This window comes from Schistocerca cancellata, chromosome 1 (genome assembly GCF_023864275.1).
Source record: "Schistocerca cancellata isolate TAMUIC-IGC-003103 chromosome 1, iqSchCanc2.1, whole genome shotgun sequence".
Classification (NCBI taxonomy): domain Eukaryota; kingdom Metazoa; phylum Arthropoda; class Insecta; order Orthoptera; family Acrididae; genus Schistocerca; species Schistocerca cancellata.
Genome location: NC_064626.1, coordinates 946184782 through 946200382, shown reverse-complemented (window position 1 = coordinate 946200382; position 15601 = coordinate 946184782). Strand labels below are relative to the sequence as shown.

The window sequence follows — 15601 nt, the reverse complement described above, 5'->3', positions numbered from 1 at the left end:
AACCACGAGGTGTTCGCAGTGTCGTCTAAGGCAGTTTGTACCGCCACAAATTCACGAAGAATGTCCAGATAGCGTGATGGAGTAATCGTTTCGGATCTGAAAAATGGGCCAATGATTCCTTTGGAAGAAATGGCGGCCCAGACCAGTACTTTTTGAGGATGCAGGGACGATGGGACTGCAGGGGCTTTTCGGTTCCCCATATGCGCCAGTTCTGTTTATTGACGAAGCCGTCCAGGTAAAAATAAGCTTCGTCAGTAAACCAAATGCTGCCCACATGCATATCGCCGTCATCAATCCTGTGCACTATATCGTTAGCGAATGTCTCTCGTGCAGCAATGGTAACGGCGCTGAGGGGTTGCCGCGTTTGAATTTTGTATGGATAGAGGTGTAAACTCTGGCGCATGAGACGATACGTGGACGTTAGCGTCATTAGGACCGCAGCTGCAACACGGCGAACGGAAACCCGAGGCCGCTGTTGGATCACCTGCTTCACTAGCTGCGCGTTGCCCTCTGTGGTTGCCATACGCGGTCGCCCTACCTTTCCAGCACGTTCATCCGTCACGTTCCCAGTCCGTTGAAATTTTTCAAATAGGTCCTTTATTGTATCGCTTTTCGGTCCTTTGGTTACATGAAACCTCCGTTGAAAACTTCGTCTTGTTGCAACAACACTGTGTTCTAGGCGGTGGAATTCCAACACCAGAAAAATCCTCTGTTCTAAGGAATGAACCATGTTGTCCACAGCACACTTGCACGTTGTGAACAGCACACGCTTACAGCAGAAATACGACGTACAGAATGGCGCACCCACAGACTGCGTTGTCTTCTATATCTTTCACATCACTTGCAGCGCCATCTGTTGTTGAAAATTGTAACTACTGTAATTTCGAAAGTTTGTCCGCCTGAAAATGTAATGTTGTCCCAAGCATATTGCAACAAACGGTGTATTTCTATCTCTGCTCGTTCAGTTTGTATTGCCGTTTCAAATATACCGGTCATTTTTGAAACACCCTGTATTTTCTACGTGACTGTGACATCAATCTCATGCAGTGATGTGGACGTATTGGGTTGCTGTGTAAGTTCACAAGTTTTTTCCATAAGTTTAATAAACACATCAGATACACATAACAGAAATTTAAGTCATCAGTGACACATTCATCTCCACTATTTACAACAATCTGCCAACGCTGATGTAACTTTTAGACTCCATAAATGTTGCCATCATATGATTTTGAGGCGAAGAATTCGTTGAGCCATGTTCAGGGCCCATTTTTATACGGGAAAGAAGTTCCTTGAAGAATGTTCGATAGAGAGCGGTAAAGGTGAAAATCCGAGGGTGCAAGATAAGGTGAACAAGATTAGCCCGGAATGAATTCCCAACCCAGCTCCTGTACAGCGTTTTTTGAAAGTCTAGCAGAATGCGGGCGGACGTTATTGAGGATTAACATCACGCAGTCCTCCTGGCTGTTGTTCTTGGATAGCATCTGCAAGACGTATCAGTTGTTGACAATAAATGTCGGCGGTGATGGTTACACCTCGGAAACCTCGACAACTTTTAGGAGAGACACCTGATGTATTTCTGTAGATAGGAACGTGGTGAGAGCTAACAAGATGGCAACATATTGCCCATGTTACTTACTATCATTTGCCGAAAGCTTTGTTTTTTATCGTGATTCGTTAAAATTTTTTTGATATATTCGCATTAGGTGGAAAACATTGTATGCTGTTCCTCCACCAAAGTACCAACTCCACTGCGGGAAGCGATGTAACTGCTAACCATGCTTTTCAAACTATCCTTGAAATAGAGATCAACCAGCCATTGTTCTTTCTGTTAATGTCCGCAAATCTCGCGAGCTGATACACTACTCAGCTCTGCAGTAATTGTTTCCAAGAAAGATTCTTATAGGTAGAAATGCCTGACAACTATAGCGTTCGATATGTACGAACAGTAAGAGATGATTATACCTGTAAGATGCATGATTATAATGAAACCATGGCAATTCACCAAACTGTTCATCAATACCGTAGGTCATAATACGTTTAGCAGTGATTAGCGTAATGTAATGGAACCGATAGGAAATCGTAACGCCCGGATTCCAACCACAGATCTGTAGGTATGGATAGTGAATGCTTTCAGATATGAATAAATAAAACCGACAACTCCGTCAGAAAATACGCCCGTGGACTTTGGCTTGACAATTAGTAATGACAATAAAGGTGTTTGCTGTAGCGATGGCTGGGCAAGATACTGCCTGCAAACCAAGGATAATTGCACTTCTGTTGAAGACAACAGAAGCTACATCTGGAAGCTCGAATTTTTGTGGAGATAGCTTCTCGAGGCAAAATTATTGAGAATTTTTTACGCCACGAGTAACTTTGTGTACAGTGGAATCCTGTGGTTGTTGCTGGCTACTGTGCTGAGAAACACGTTTAAAGACGTATTCGTTGTAATGAATGTGGAGTGATAAATCACCTTCCATGTTGTATCAGCCACATGGGTGTGCACGTACCAGAAAACATTACGACTTAAGTTTTATGTAAAGTTACGTGAAACTAATCCACATGTAAATAGTTTAATGTGCACATACAGGGTGTTACAAAAAGGTACGGCCAAACTTTCAGGAAACATTCCTCACACACAAAGAAAGAAAATATGTCATGTGGACATGTGTCCGGAAACGCTTACTTTCCATGTTAGAGCTCATTTTATTACTTTTCTTCAAATCACATTAATCATGAAATGGAAACACACAGCAACAGAACGTACCAGCGTGACTTCGAACACTTTGTTACAGGAAATGTTCAAAACGTCCTCCGTTAGCGAGGATACATGCATCCACCCTCCGTCGCATGGAATCCCTGATGCGCTGATGCAGCCCTGGAGAATGGCGTGTTGTATCACAGCCGTCCACAATACGAGCACGAAGAGTCTTTACATGTGGTACCGGGGTTGCGTAGACAAGAGCTTTCAAATGCCCCCATTAATGAAAGTCAAGAGGGTTGAGGTCAGGAGAGCGTGGAGGCCATGGAATTGGTCCGCCTCTACCAATCCATCGGTCACCGAATCTGTTGTTGAGAAGCGTACAAACACTTCGACTGAAATGTGCAGGAGTTCCATCGTGCAAGAACCACATGTTGTCTCGTACTTGTAAAGGCACATGTTCTAGCAGCACAGGTAGAGTATCCCGTTTGAAATCATGATAACGTGCTCCATTGAGCGTAGGTGGAAGAACGAAACTAAACTGAGCTCTAACATGGAAATTAAGCGTTTCCGGACACATGTCCACATAACATCTTTTCTTTATTTGTGTGTGAGGAATGTTTCCTGAAAGTTTGGCCGTAACTTTTTGTAACACCCTGCATACGTTGCAGTACGCAACTTTATACGGATGTGTTCAATTAAAAGTACCAAATGAAGCCATAAATTCTGCTGTTATTTTCAGTGACATAAATTTCAAGTAGTGCTATGATGAAACTATGTTACTTTTGTTAATGAACTGTTTGCCAAATTGTGTTGGTAGTAATATCGAGGGGGATCAGTAGTCACCAATCAGAAGAGTCCGGAGTGCCTTCCATAGTGCAGATATAGTGGTGGCGGGACGAACACAACTACCGCACACCTAATCAACAGCCATAATATTGGTATTTTGCGATGCCTAAACTCATGGTTGTCTCGTCCACATAAAAGCCTACTAAGCTACAATTTCGTGCTTCTCTTTTTCCTATTAGAGGAACAGCACGAAATATAATGTTAATGGTTCACTGTAGACCGAACAAGTTTGTCGCAGCGTCAGTTACAATAATTAAATAGGCGCATTACATTCTATTTGAAATCATCGGAATGTCAGAACGTGTGGTTTCATTAGAAGCTGGAGAACACCCGATGAATGTAACATACACAAATGAAATTTATCTGAGGAGGCCTCTTTTTTGTGACTCACTCAATGAACTGTAAAACCGAATGGACAACTATAGAATACTCTCCACTGCCAATGGGTAGTACTGTCCATTTTCAGTCTGAGCGTGAAAACTTCTGTGTTGATCAAAGTTAAGGTCATAAAGTAGCAGCGTGAAATATGAGAGAGAATGAATTCCAATCGGCGGAGCAGAGTCGTGACGTCAGCCCAATCGATCATGCCTGCGGTGAGTTAGAGCACCATTTGATGGCCGTCTGTCCGTTAGAAACTTCTGCCGCAGTACTGGAGCAATGGTAATATGCCGTTTAAACGTAGCAGGGATTTTAGTAGCGGAGTGAGGGATGTGACAGTAGGGAAGAGTAGTCTTGTATGATGCTAACATTATGAAAGTCTATGATACAAAATTTTACTACAGTTCCCCTTGTTAACAGCGATATATAATGCACGCTATTTCAAAATAAAATTCCATCATCATTTGCACAGATATTTTATTTCGCTTGAACGGTTTCAAGAAATTAATTTGTCAACTTCCGAAACCTACAAAATTAGCGGTATTATAAATTGCTAGACCTTGGCCACAGATTTATGTAAAATAAAACTACTGTATTACAGGAACTTACTTAGTATTGGTTTATCAGATGTCAGTATCTTCTTCACAGAAGCATAATGCCATGACATGTCCGAAACTGTACATCTTGTATGTGATTACTTTAAACACAGACTGACAGATAATTTACAGTAAATTGAAACCTGATAAACCAGTACTAAGTAAGATTCTTATACTTTACATAGAAATTTCGCCAAAGTCTAATAATTTATACTAGCTCTAATTTTGTAGGCTGCTGAAGATGACAAAGTAATTTGTTGAAACCGTTAAAGCGAAATAAAAGATATGTCTGTGCTACTGATGTGCGAATTTTACTCTGAAATATACACAGTAGTTGCTGAAAAATAACAGCTATGAATAAAATAATCAAGCAACTTACCAGTACAAACGGATGACTGCAGTAAAATCCTGAACGACATTTCTGTATTCAGCGAAACAAAACTCCCTACCTCCACAATGTGTATGTTAACAAATCGGGGAAAAACGTAAAAACTATATTAAGGTGCCATACACGGTAAAGTAGTACATTATTCACAGATATGTCTATATCGAATTGTTGTAGCAGTGAAGTTCCCTCAGTAACAGCATTTGTCCTTCAACAAGAAGTAGCTTTTGGAAATGTACACTTGTGCTCAATAAAGGCACTACTTTTAGACTATCGATGGTATTTACTAATTAACTATTATTTATCGCACGACTTAAGTTAGGCAAGCAAACTTACAATGCCGGTTATCCATTAACAAAAAGTAGCTTTTTATATAGAAAATTTTATTTTCATCTTGATGAACGATAATATTTCACGTGAACTGCGATAAATTTCTATTAGAATATGTTTCTGGTCGTAAAATAATGAATCGTATAAACATGTTTCCTACGAAATTTTTCGAGGAAAGGAAATCCACAAGACACGTTCGATGAGGCTCTCACTACCACTTTTTGACCTTGTTGGGTCTCTGGTCTAAATGGATGGTTGCAAGATTATTTTTTTATTATTTTTTCGTCAGCAAAAGTAATAGTGCTATCGCCAACGGCCAATCTTTGACAATTTGAACGTGATAAAAACACTAACCGTTTGTGTGTAGCGTACCCTTGGGTTACTACACGTTAATATCAGATCAAACTTTCCCTGGTCTATGTAGAGACCTTTATTCTTCGATAATGTACTATTTCCTGTATTCCGTAACAGTTTAATTATTTTTTATCTTCCAGTACTCTCCTGTACAACGGTTCCCATCCTTTTGTTTCTAGCCGTATTAAATGTTTATATTGAAAGCAGTTCTAAGGGAAGTCATCGATCTCAAACTTAATTTCTGGAAACTAGTATTCTGCTAGCTTTGGCTTTGGAATTATTACACTCTTCTTGACAGCTGAGCATATATTGCCAGTCTCGTATATCTTGCACATCAAGTGGAATGGTTTTGTAACGGCTGGCTCTCCCAGTTACCTTAGTAACTCTGTGGCGATACTATCTGATCCAGAGATTGTTTCGTTTTACGTCTCTCAGTGCTATGTCAAATTCCTTTGGCTATATCATTTCTCTCAGTTTATCTTCAGCTACTTCCTCATCCCTTTCCATAACATAGTCTTCAAGTAAAATTACTTGCATAGTCCTCCAACTTATTCCTTCCACATTTCGCCTTGCCCTTCTTTGCTTAGTGTTGGCTTGATACCTGTACTCTTGATGTTCACACAGCTGTTTCTTTCTCCTCCAAATGTCTTTTTAATTTGCCTACAGGCGTCATCTATATGTCTGTCTATCATCCACATGCTTGTATTTGTTCTTTAACCATTTCTTTTTATCCATTTTACACTTCCAGTCACTCTCGTTTTCAGACGTCCATATTTCCTTTCACCTGCTTCATTTGCTGCATTTTTATATTTTCTCCTATCGTCAATTGTGGGAATCGTCGAGGCACACAAGCCACCACAAGCATCAGTTCTTGGTTAATGGGAAGAAATAAATTTTTATGATGTTAAAAAATACACTACTGGTCATTAAAATTGCTACACCATGAACATGACGTGCTACAGACGCGAAATTTAACCGACAGGAAGAAGATGCTGTGATATGCACATGATTAGCTTTTCAGAGAATTCACACAAGGTTGTCGCCGGTGGCGACACCTACGACCTGCTGGTGACACCTACAACGTCCTGACATGAGGAAAGTTTCCAACCGATTTCTCATACACAAACAGCAGTTGACCGGTGTTACCTGGTGAAACGTTGTTGTGACGCCTCGTGTAAGGAGGAGAAATGCGTACCATCACGTTTCCAACTTTGGTAAAGGTCGGATTGTAGCCTGTCGCGATTGCGCTTTATCGTATCGCGACATTGCTGCTCGCGTTGGTCGAGATCCAATGACTGTTAGCACAATATGGAATCGCTGGGTTCAGGAGGGTAATACGGAACGCCGTGCTGGATCCCAATGGCCTCGTATCACTAGCAGTCGAGATGACAGGCATCTTATCCGCATGGCTGTAACAGATCGTGCAGCCACGTCTCGATCCCTGAGTGATGGGGACGTTTGCAAGACAACAACCATCTGCAAGAACAGTTCGACGACGTTTGCAGCAGCATGGACTATCAGCTCGGAGACCATGGCTGCGGTTACCCTTGACGCTGCATCACAGACAGGAGCGCTACATCTACATCTACATTTATACTCCGCAAGCCACCCAACGGTGTGTGGCGGAGGGCACTTTACGTGCCATTGTCATTACCTCCCTTTCCTGTTCCAGTCGCGTATGGTTCGCGGGGAAAACGACTGTCTGAAAGCCTCCGTGCGCGCTCTAATCTCTCTAATTTTACAGTCGTGATCTCCTCGGGAGGTATAAGTAGGGGGAAGCAATATATTCGATACCTCATCCAGAAACGCACCATCTCGAAGCCTGGTGAGCAAGCTACACCGCGATGGTGTACTCAACGACGAACCTGGGTGCGCGAATGGCAAAACGTCATTTTTTCGGATGAATCCAGGTTCTGTTTACAGCATCATGAGGGTCGCATCCGTGTTTGGCGACATCGCGGTGAACGCACATTGGAAGCGTGTATTCGTCATCGCCATACTGGCGTATCACCCGGCGTGATGGTATGGGATGCCATTGGTTACACGTCTCGGTCACCTCTTGCTCGCATTGACGGCCCTTTGAACAGTGGACGTTACACTTCAGATGTGTTACGACCCGTGGCTCTGTCCTTCATTCGATCCCTGCGAAACCCTACACTTCAGCAGGATAATGCACGACCGCATGTTGCAGGTCCTGTACGGGCCTTTCTGGATACAGAAAATGTTCGACTGCTGCCCTGGCCAGCACATTCTCCAGATCTCTCTCCAACTGAAAACGTCTGGTCAATGGTGACCGAGCAACTGGCTCGTCGCAATACGCCAGTCACTACTCTTGATGAACTGTGGTATCATGATGAAGCTACATGGGCAGCTGTACCTGTACACGCCATCCAAGCTCTGTTTGACTCAATGCCCAGGCGTATCAATGCCATTATTACGGCCAGAGGTGGTTGTTCTGGGTACTGATTTCTCAGGATCTATGCATCTAAATTGCATGAAAATGTAATCACATGTCAGTTCTAGTATAATATATTTGTCCAATGAATACCCGTTTATCATCTGCATTTATTCTTGGTGTAGCAATTTTAATGGGCAGTAGTGTATATATAGAATGCTGCCATGGGGAGGAAACGGAGTAGATTGTTGATGTAGACAGAAAATTTCCCTTTGTAAGAGGACAGGAGGTGTATGTACAGACGTCGGCCATTTGAGACGCCACCAGAAAGAGAAGGAGCGGCTTCATAGTTCAGAGAGGTGACAACGACTGGGACAGAGGCATGCTGACCACTTGGCCCTCTGTACAGCATGAGAACGACGCTAGTGGCAGAGGCTAATATCGAGACCGGTAAGCATTGCACGGTCTTGGAGGTGAGGGTCACGGAATTAGTTAACTAGGCAGTTCCGTTAGTAAGCAGTTAGATGACGATCCTGTCTGTTTTGTAGTAAACGCGTAAACTGTCTTGTGATAGAAGATCTAGGCGCTGGGAAATGCTCAATCAAGTAATATGCTAACGACTTTTTTTAAAAATTCGATTCATTTATATAGTGAACGCTCATACGAATTCCACGGTGCAGCTGACGACTGTAACGATAGAATCCTTACGTGCAGCTGTTAATACAAGTGAAAACGCCCTTTGATTCTGTACCATGGGTTTTCAGTGTTTTACAGGGCAGCACCCGCGAGCGGCTACCAGGCCCACTGGCAGATCAAAAACACTGTAGATTCTCGGTAAAGATTATCCAGAAGGCCAAAACGTTGATATAGGTGCTTCCGAAAGCAACTATGACAAATAATGGTCCTAGTCCCAGATGATAACGTGCCAAGAGTGCCAAATATTGCCTCAGAAAATCATAAAAAAAGGTCTTAAGTACAACACCAATAATTAGAACTAACTTTTAGAAGCGAGAAATAGTAGCTTAAGATGGAGACAAGTCACAAGACTGACACAAGAAAAACAGTATTTAATATAAAGAACATTAAAAAGTAGCAACAAAGTGGACAGCCTTAAGGATGGACGCTGCCAAGCGGAATCGGCCATCAACCCACGATTATCTCTCACTTCCAAAGCAGACGTGATGAAGATCACGTCTAGTCGGAACTTGGTGTCATCCATTTCTCATTTAAGATTGGTAGGCTGAAGAAAGTGGAGTGATATGCCGCGTTGGTAATTGGTAACAGTATTGGAAATCGTATGTGCCCGGAAAATTTAACACAGACTTTTGTTTCTCTTGCAGGTGTGAGACTTTTATGGACAGTGTAAATTTACAATGAGTTTTATACCTAGTCTGTCGTATGGGTGGAGTACTTTAACTGGAATCTTTAATTAAATAGGTTAATTCGGCCCTATAAGACCTGGCCCACGTAAATAATCACTCATCAAATCAATGATAAAGGAATTCATCTGATTACTACATTAAACAGTGAACTCAATGAACGCAGACCACAATAAATAAACTGAGCAATCGTTGAAATTAGTAAACTCGTGCCTTAGAAAACTTGGATAGGGGATGTGGAACGTGACTCAAATGTATGGAAAAGCAGACGGACAGATCGTGATTGCCAAATATTAGTGCATGACTATAGAAAAATACTACGGAATGATATGCTTATGCGCCTTTTGCTAGAGTTGAAAGCGCTTTTCCCTACAGTTCGCTTCACAGTCTGCATTCAAGCTCAACTCAGCCGGATGAAAGCCTCTCGTCGCAGACAGGCCTGGACTGTGTCTAGAAATGTGGTTTGCATGAGAAGAGGTCTGCCCATCAAGATACCTGCCTGGGAACACCAACCTGTGACGTAACTACCTGCAAAGCGTTTCCGACAAGAAAAACAGTGCTCTGATTTTCTGGTCAACCATAATTCTGACTGAAATTACAATTAAATCCAGACCATTAGCTGCTCACAGGCACTGCAAGGACTTATCTCTGGCACGCTCCCCGTGACACCCATATTTCCATCTTACTGTCCACACACTACATATGAAGTGCCCCTGAGAATTATACTCATTACTCACGGCAGTCAATCTACCGATTCCCGTGAGAGTTTGAGCAATGTGAGTACATCCGCACTGAAGAAGATCATTGGCCGGTAAGCCTTATCTATATGAAGATGGTATCTTCTTCAGTGCGGATTCTCTCACATTGCTCAAACTCAGACGGGAATCGGCAGACTGACTGCCGCGAATAATGAGTATAGTGGGCAGGGGCAATAAAAATGTAGTGTGTGGACAGTAAGATGGAAATGTGGATGTCACTGGGAGCGTGCCAGATATAAGTCCCTTCAGTCGCACTATCCTCTGTGTCCTTGGTGGCTCAGTCGGATGGAGCGTCTGCCATATTAGCAGGAGATCCCGTGTTCGAGTTCCGGTCGGTGCACACATTTTCAACTGTCCCCGTTGATATTTATCAACACCTATAAGCAGCTAATGGTCTGGATTTCATTGTAATTTCATTCTTAGAGAGCTGCAGGATCACTAACGGTACCTGATCTTTCGGACATGTCTGAAAGAAGATATACCATCTTCATATAATTCTGATTGGCTGAATACTAAAACGTGTGGGTGCCGAACAATAAGATGCTGTGTCACAAGATGCTGGCCTCCCCTGTTCGCACGTCAGGTTGTTAACCAGATAAAAAATTTGTGAGTCTTGGTGCTCCGAAATGTGTCCAACTTATTCCCATTGCCACATAGCTCCTGAAAAACAGAATCGGTTATCCACCACATCCTGAAGATGTAATCTGCTTCAGACTATCGGCTCCAGGGCTGCTTTCCATCTGTCTCTGGTCTCACACAACACAGCCCAGGCCGACATTATAACCTTCCTGGTGTTTCCGGTCGTGTGGAAATGAGCGGCGATTCTGCAAATAGGGCAGTGTGTGCCCTCATCCACAACGAGTCCAACCTAATTTCACAGTGGCTTCTCGTTTAGATCTGCATACAGTTTAACACAGGAAATTGTAATCTAAGTAATTGAGTAATGGCAATCACTGGTACTACTTTACATTTCATTATCGCTGGAGATCAAATTATTCGTATTTGATTTTACTGTTTCTGTTGGGTTTTATGGAAGTTAAGAGACAGTTTGGAAGAGATGGTCGCAAAACAATAAAATTTGTATGTAACATGTTAAAACCAGCAAAATATCTCACGTTCTGACGTTTGTAATGCTGTGCTCCTACTTTTATAAATTCATTAATAATGTTGATGTAATAACCTTTATTGTGTGTAGTTACACGTTTAATCGGAGAATTCACATTCCTGGCGAACGGTTGATAATATGAAGTACTGTGTGACTGTCATACTTTCAACCGATTTCCTCGGTTCCCCGCATAAGCGAGTGTTACCACATAAGACGCGTGGGACTATATGACGTATATGGTCTACATCTACAGCTAGCGGTACACAAGCTCAATCAGCACAGCCATCCGAATAGATTTTCAGAAGGCGCTAGCCCACAGCTCGTACATATGATTTATAGCAAGTAGCTTCGGATAAAATTAGTTTATTGGACAACCAGTTTCGTTCCATAGACTATCATCAGATTCATAAAAAACATTAACAACAAAACATAAGGCGGTAAAAAATCAATAGCGTTAGATGTCTAGCATGAATCGGTGAAGCGTCTGGCACATTTTGTGACTGACGATGTAATTTATATTACTACTAGCTGAGTACCCAGAACCCCCCGAATGTCTATTTATTCTAATCTGTTAGTCCATTTTCCCCTTCTTCCACTCTCTGTCCATCTGCCCCCACTCTCGTTCCATCTCCTCCACCCCACTACTTGCCCATTTGCTCCTTCCCTCTCTCTGCCACTCACTCCTGCCCCTCTGCCTATCCATCCCCTCCTGCCTCTTTCTCTGCCCATCTCTTCCTCACCCCCGTCTCTGTTCATCTCTTCTCCTCCTTCCTTTGTCTGTCCATCTTCTCCTCTCCCCTCCTTCTGTCCATCCGCTACTATTCAGTTTCTGGTTGCTATTCCTGGTTCTTACCCCCCCCCCCCCCCCCCCGCTTACCCCACCCAACCAGTATTTCTTTCCAGGTAGCAAATAACGTGTGTACCAGATTTGGCTGAAATCGATACAGAGCTTTAGGAGGAGCTGTGTGCCCTCAGCTTTGTCCGTGTAGGGCATGTCATATATATTTAACATATTTCACGCGTAATTTTACGTATTTACCTGTACATCTAACCAATTTCGACCAGCAGTCTCATTTTCACGAGACACGGTGTTTACGACGTCGTATATCCTTACCTATGTGCAGAGCAATGATATAACTTCGTAGGTGCATTTAGCGCCATATGTGTATACTGGCTCGAATTGTGTTGCGAGTGGAGTTAGTAGCAACAAAGTAATAAATATAAACGTTTTGCACGATGCGGCAGTTATTCATACATCATGCATGTTTATGGCGTCACATCTGCAAAAGTTTGTGTCGTACGAAGTTATAATTTTGCTGGAATATTTAGTGATACAAGCAAATACTGTCTGCGAAACACGTCGAAAATACAGTTAGTAATAAAGAAGTAAGAAATTAAAACGTCATGCCTCATGCAGCAGTTTTAGTGCATGAAATGCGAAAATGTAAGCAATGAGCTTTTACCCTTTCATCATTTCGTGGGGTTTCCTAGCGAGAAAAAATTTCATAAACGTTTGAAATAAAGCGTAAAGTCTGTTGCGAGTCACTAACTGCTCTCGCCGCAAATACTGATTGAGCAGAGGATATGGATTCGCACGTCGCGGGCCACACTGCTTTTTCGCCACCATCTCCGCCCCGTTCTTACCTCCACACCAATCCTTTCCAGACTGTACGTAATATACACTACTGGCCATTAAAATTGCTACACCAAGAAGGAATGCAGATGATAAACGGGTATTCATTGGACAAATATATTATGCTAGAACTGACATGTGATTACATTTTCACGTGATTTGGGTGCAAAGATCCTGAGAAATCACTAGCCAGAACAACCACCTCTGGCCGTAATAACGGCCTTGACGCGCCTGGGCATTGAGTCAAACAGAGCTTGGATGGCGTGAACAGGTACAGCTGTCCATGCAGCTTCAACATGATACCACAGTTCATCAAGAGTAGTGACTGGCGTATTGTGACGAGCCAGTTGCTCGGTCACCATTGACCAAACGGTTTCAATTGGTGAGAAATCTGGAGAATGTGCTGGCCAGGGCAGCAGTCGAACATTTTCTGTATCCAGAAAGGCCCGTACAGAACCTACAATATGCGATCGAGCATTTTCCTGCTGAAATGTAGGGTTTCGCAGGGATCGAATGAAGGGTAGAGCCACGGGTCATAACACATCTGAAATGTGTTCAAAGTGCAGTCAATGCGAACAAGAGTCGACCGAGACGTGTAACCAATGGCACCCCATACCATTACGCCGGGTGATACGACACTATGGCGATGACGAATACACGCTTCCAATGTGCGTTCACCGCGATGTCGCCAAACACGGATGCGACTATCATGATGCTGTAAACAGAACCTGGATTCATCCGAACAAATGACGTTTTGCCATTCGTGCACCCAAGTTCGTCATTGAGTACAGTATCGCAGGCGCTCCTGTCTGTGATGCAGTGTCAAGGGTAACCACAGTCACGGTCTCCGAGCTGATAGTCCATACTGCTGCAAACGTCGTCGAACTGTTCGTGCAGATGGTTGTTGTCTTGCAAACGTCCCCATCTGTTGACTCAGGGATCGAGACGTGGCTGCACGATCCGCTACAGCCATGCTGATAAGATGCCTGTCATCTCCCTGCTAGTGATACGAGGCCGTTGGGATCCAGCACGGCGTTCCGTATTACCCTTCTCAACCCAGCGATTCCATATTCTGCTAACAGTCATTGGATCTCGACCAACGCGAGCAGCAATGTCGCGATACGATAATCCGCAGTCGCGATAGGCTACAATCCGACCTTTGTCAAAGTCGGAAACGCGATGTTACACATTTCTCCTCCTTACTCGAGGCGTCACAACAACGTTTCACCAGGCAACGCCGTTCAACTGCTGTTTGTGTATGCGAAATCGGTTGGAAACTTTCCTTGTGTCAGCACGATGTAGGTGTCGCCACCGGCGCCAACCTTGTGTGAATGCTCTGAAAAGCTAATCATTTGCATATAATAGCATCTTCCTCCCGTCGGTTAAATTTCGGTTCTGTAGCACGTCATCTTCGTGGTCTGGCAATTTTAATAACCAGTAGTGTATGTACAATGTTTGACCGAAATCGGTCAGATGCTTGAGTTGGGAATGTGGAAATACATAGATACATACGATTTTATAATATGTATGGATATGACAACAAATTTATGGCTTTAATTATCTGACATCATTGCTTTTATAACAGCTTCTGCGGTGTTGCAAATGCTTTTATGAAGCTGATGACAGTCCGGGGACCGAAACGGATTCCTCAACTGAGAGATTTTGTTAGCAGCCCTTGGCGGTGAATGATGTCGGTCTGTAGCAGAGTTGTGTACGCGCAGCGCAGCGGGGCAGGCGCCGCCTACCTGTTGGAGGGCGAGCGCAGCGCGGGCCGGCGGTAGAAGACGGCGAGCACGAGCACGTTGGCGGCCGAGCCGGCCAGCGCCAGCGACACCAGCGCCACGGCGTGCAGCGCCTGCCACGCGGGGCCCAGCGGCTCCAGCGGCGCCGCCCCCGACCCCGAGCCCGCCGCCGACTCCGCCTCCGGGACGGCCCCCAGCGGCGCCGCCGCCGGCTCCACGGCAGCTGCACAAGCGTGGGAAATCCCTCTAGTAAACTAACTGTCAGTGCAAGAAATGGGGAAATTACAACAACTATTAGCAAATGCACTTCTATTACTGGCTAATCACCAACATATACGCCATCCGTCCGAAAAGTTCAGTGTTTGATCTTATTCCTGTCGTGCAAGCGACGTCAGTGCAGTAACTTCGGTGGGAGCTTGCACTAAAAATTGTAGACAGCTGGCCGGCCAAAGTGGCCGTGCGGTTCTAGACGCTGCAGTCTGGAACCGCGAGACCGTTACGAACGCAGGTTCGAATCCTGCCTCGGGCATGCATGTGTGTGATGTCCTTAGGTTAGGTTTAACAAGTTCTAGGGGATTAATGACCTCAGAAGGTGAGTCCCATAGTGCTCAGAGCCATTTGAACCATTTTTTGTAGGCAGCTGATGTACATTCGACCAGTTGTAACGAGACTGTTAATTTGTGAACTAGTGGCAGTAGTGCGTCAACATCTTTGTGTCACAGACTGCAATGGAACAATGAACTGAACATGTCTAAATCAAGTGTTCATGCCATTCTCCGTGATGTTTTGAAGGAAAATAAGTTGTGTGAAGTTTTTCACGTACAGCTTGCCCCCGAATAAAAACAACGAAGCGTAGGCGGCTGTCGAGATTTGATCGAAATGGAAAACGCTGACAGCACCTTTCTGGAAGAAAAAAATTACGGATGACCAGACTTGGTGATATTAATTCGAACCTACCACGAAACGAAAAAGTGCAGAATGGCTCTCTAATGTTTCCCC

At 43.8% G+C, this 15601-nt stretch overlaps 1 protein-coding gene across 1 annotated transcript in view; it reads right to left on the bottom strand.

The window, feature by feature from the left end:
* Positions 1-15601, bottom strand: part of LOC126117024 (uncharacterized) — a 140060-nt gene that overhangs the window by 57569 nt on the left and 66890 nt on the right. Inside the window, exon 2 of the mRNA XM_049915039.1 lies at positions 14606-14715. Within this exon, the coding sequence (XP_049770996.1) occupies positions 14606-14715 (110 nt within the window). The remainder of the gene's footprint in view (positions 1-14605; positions 14716-15601) is intronic.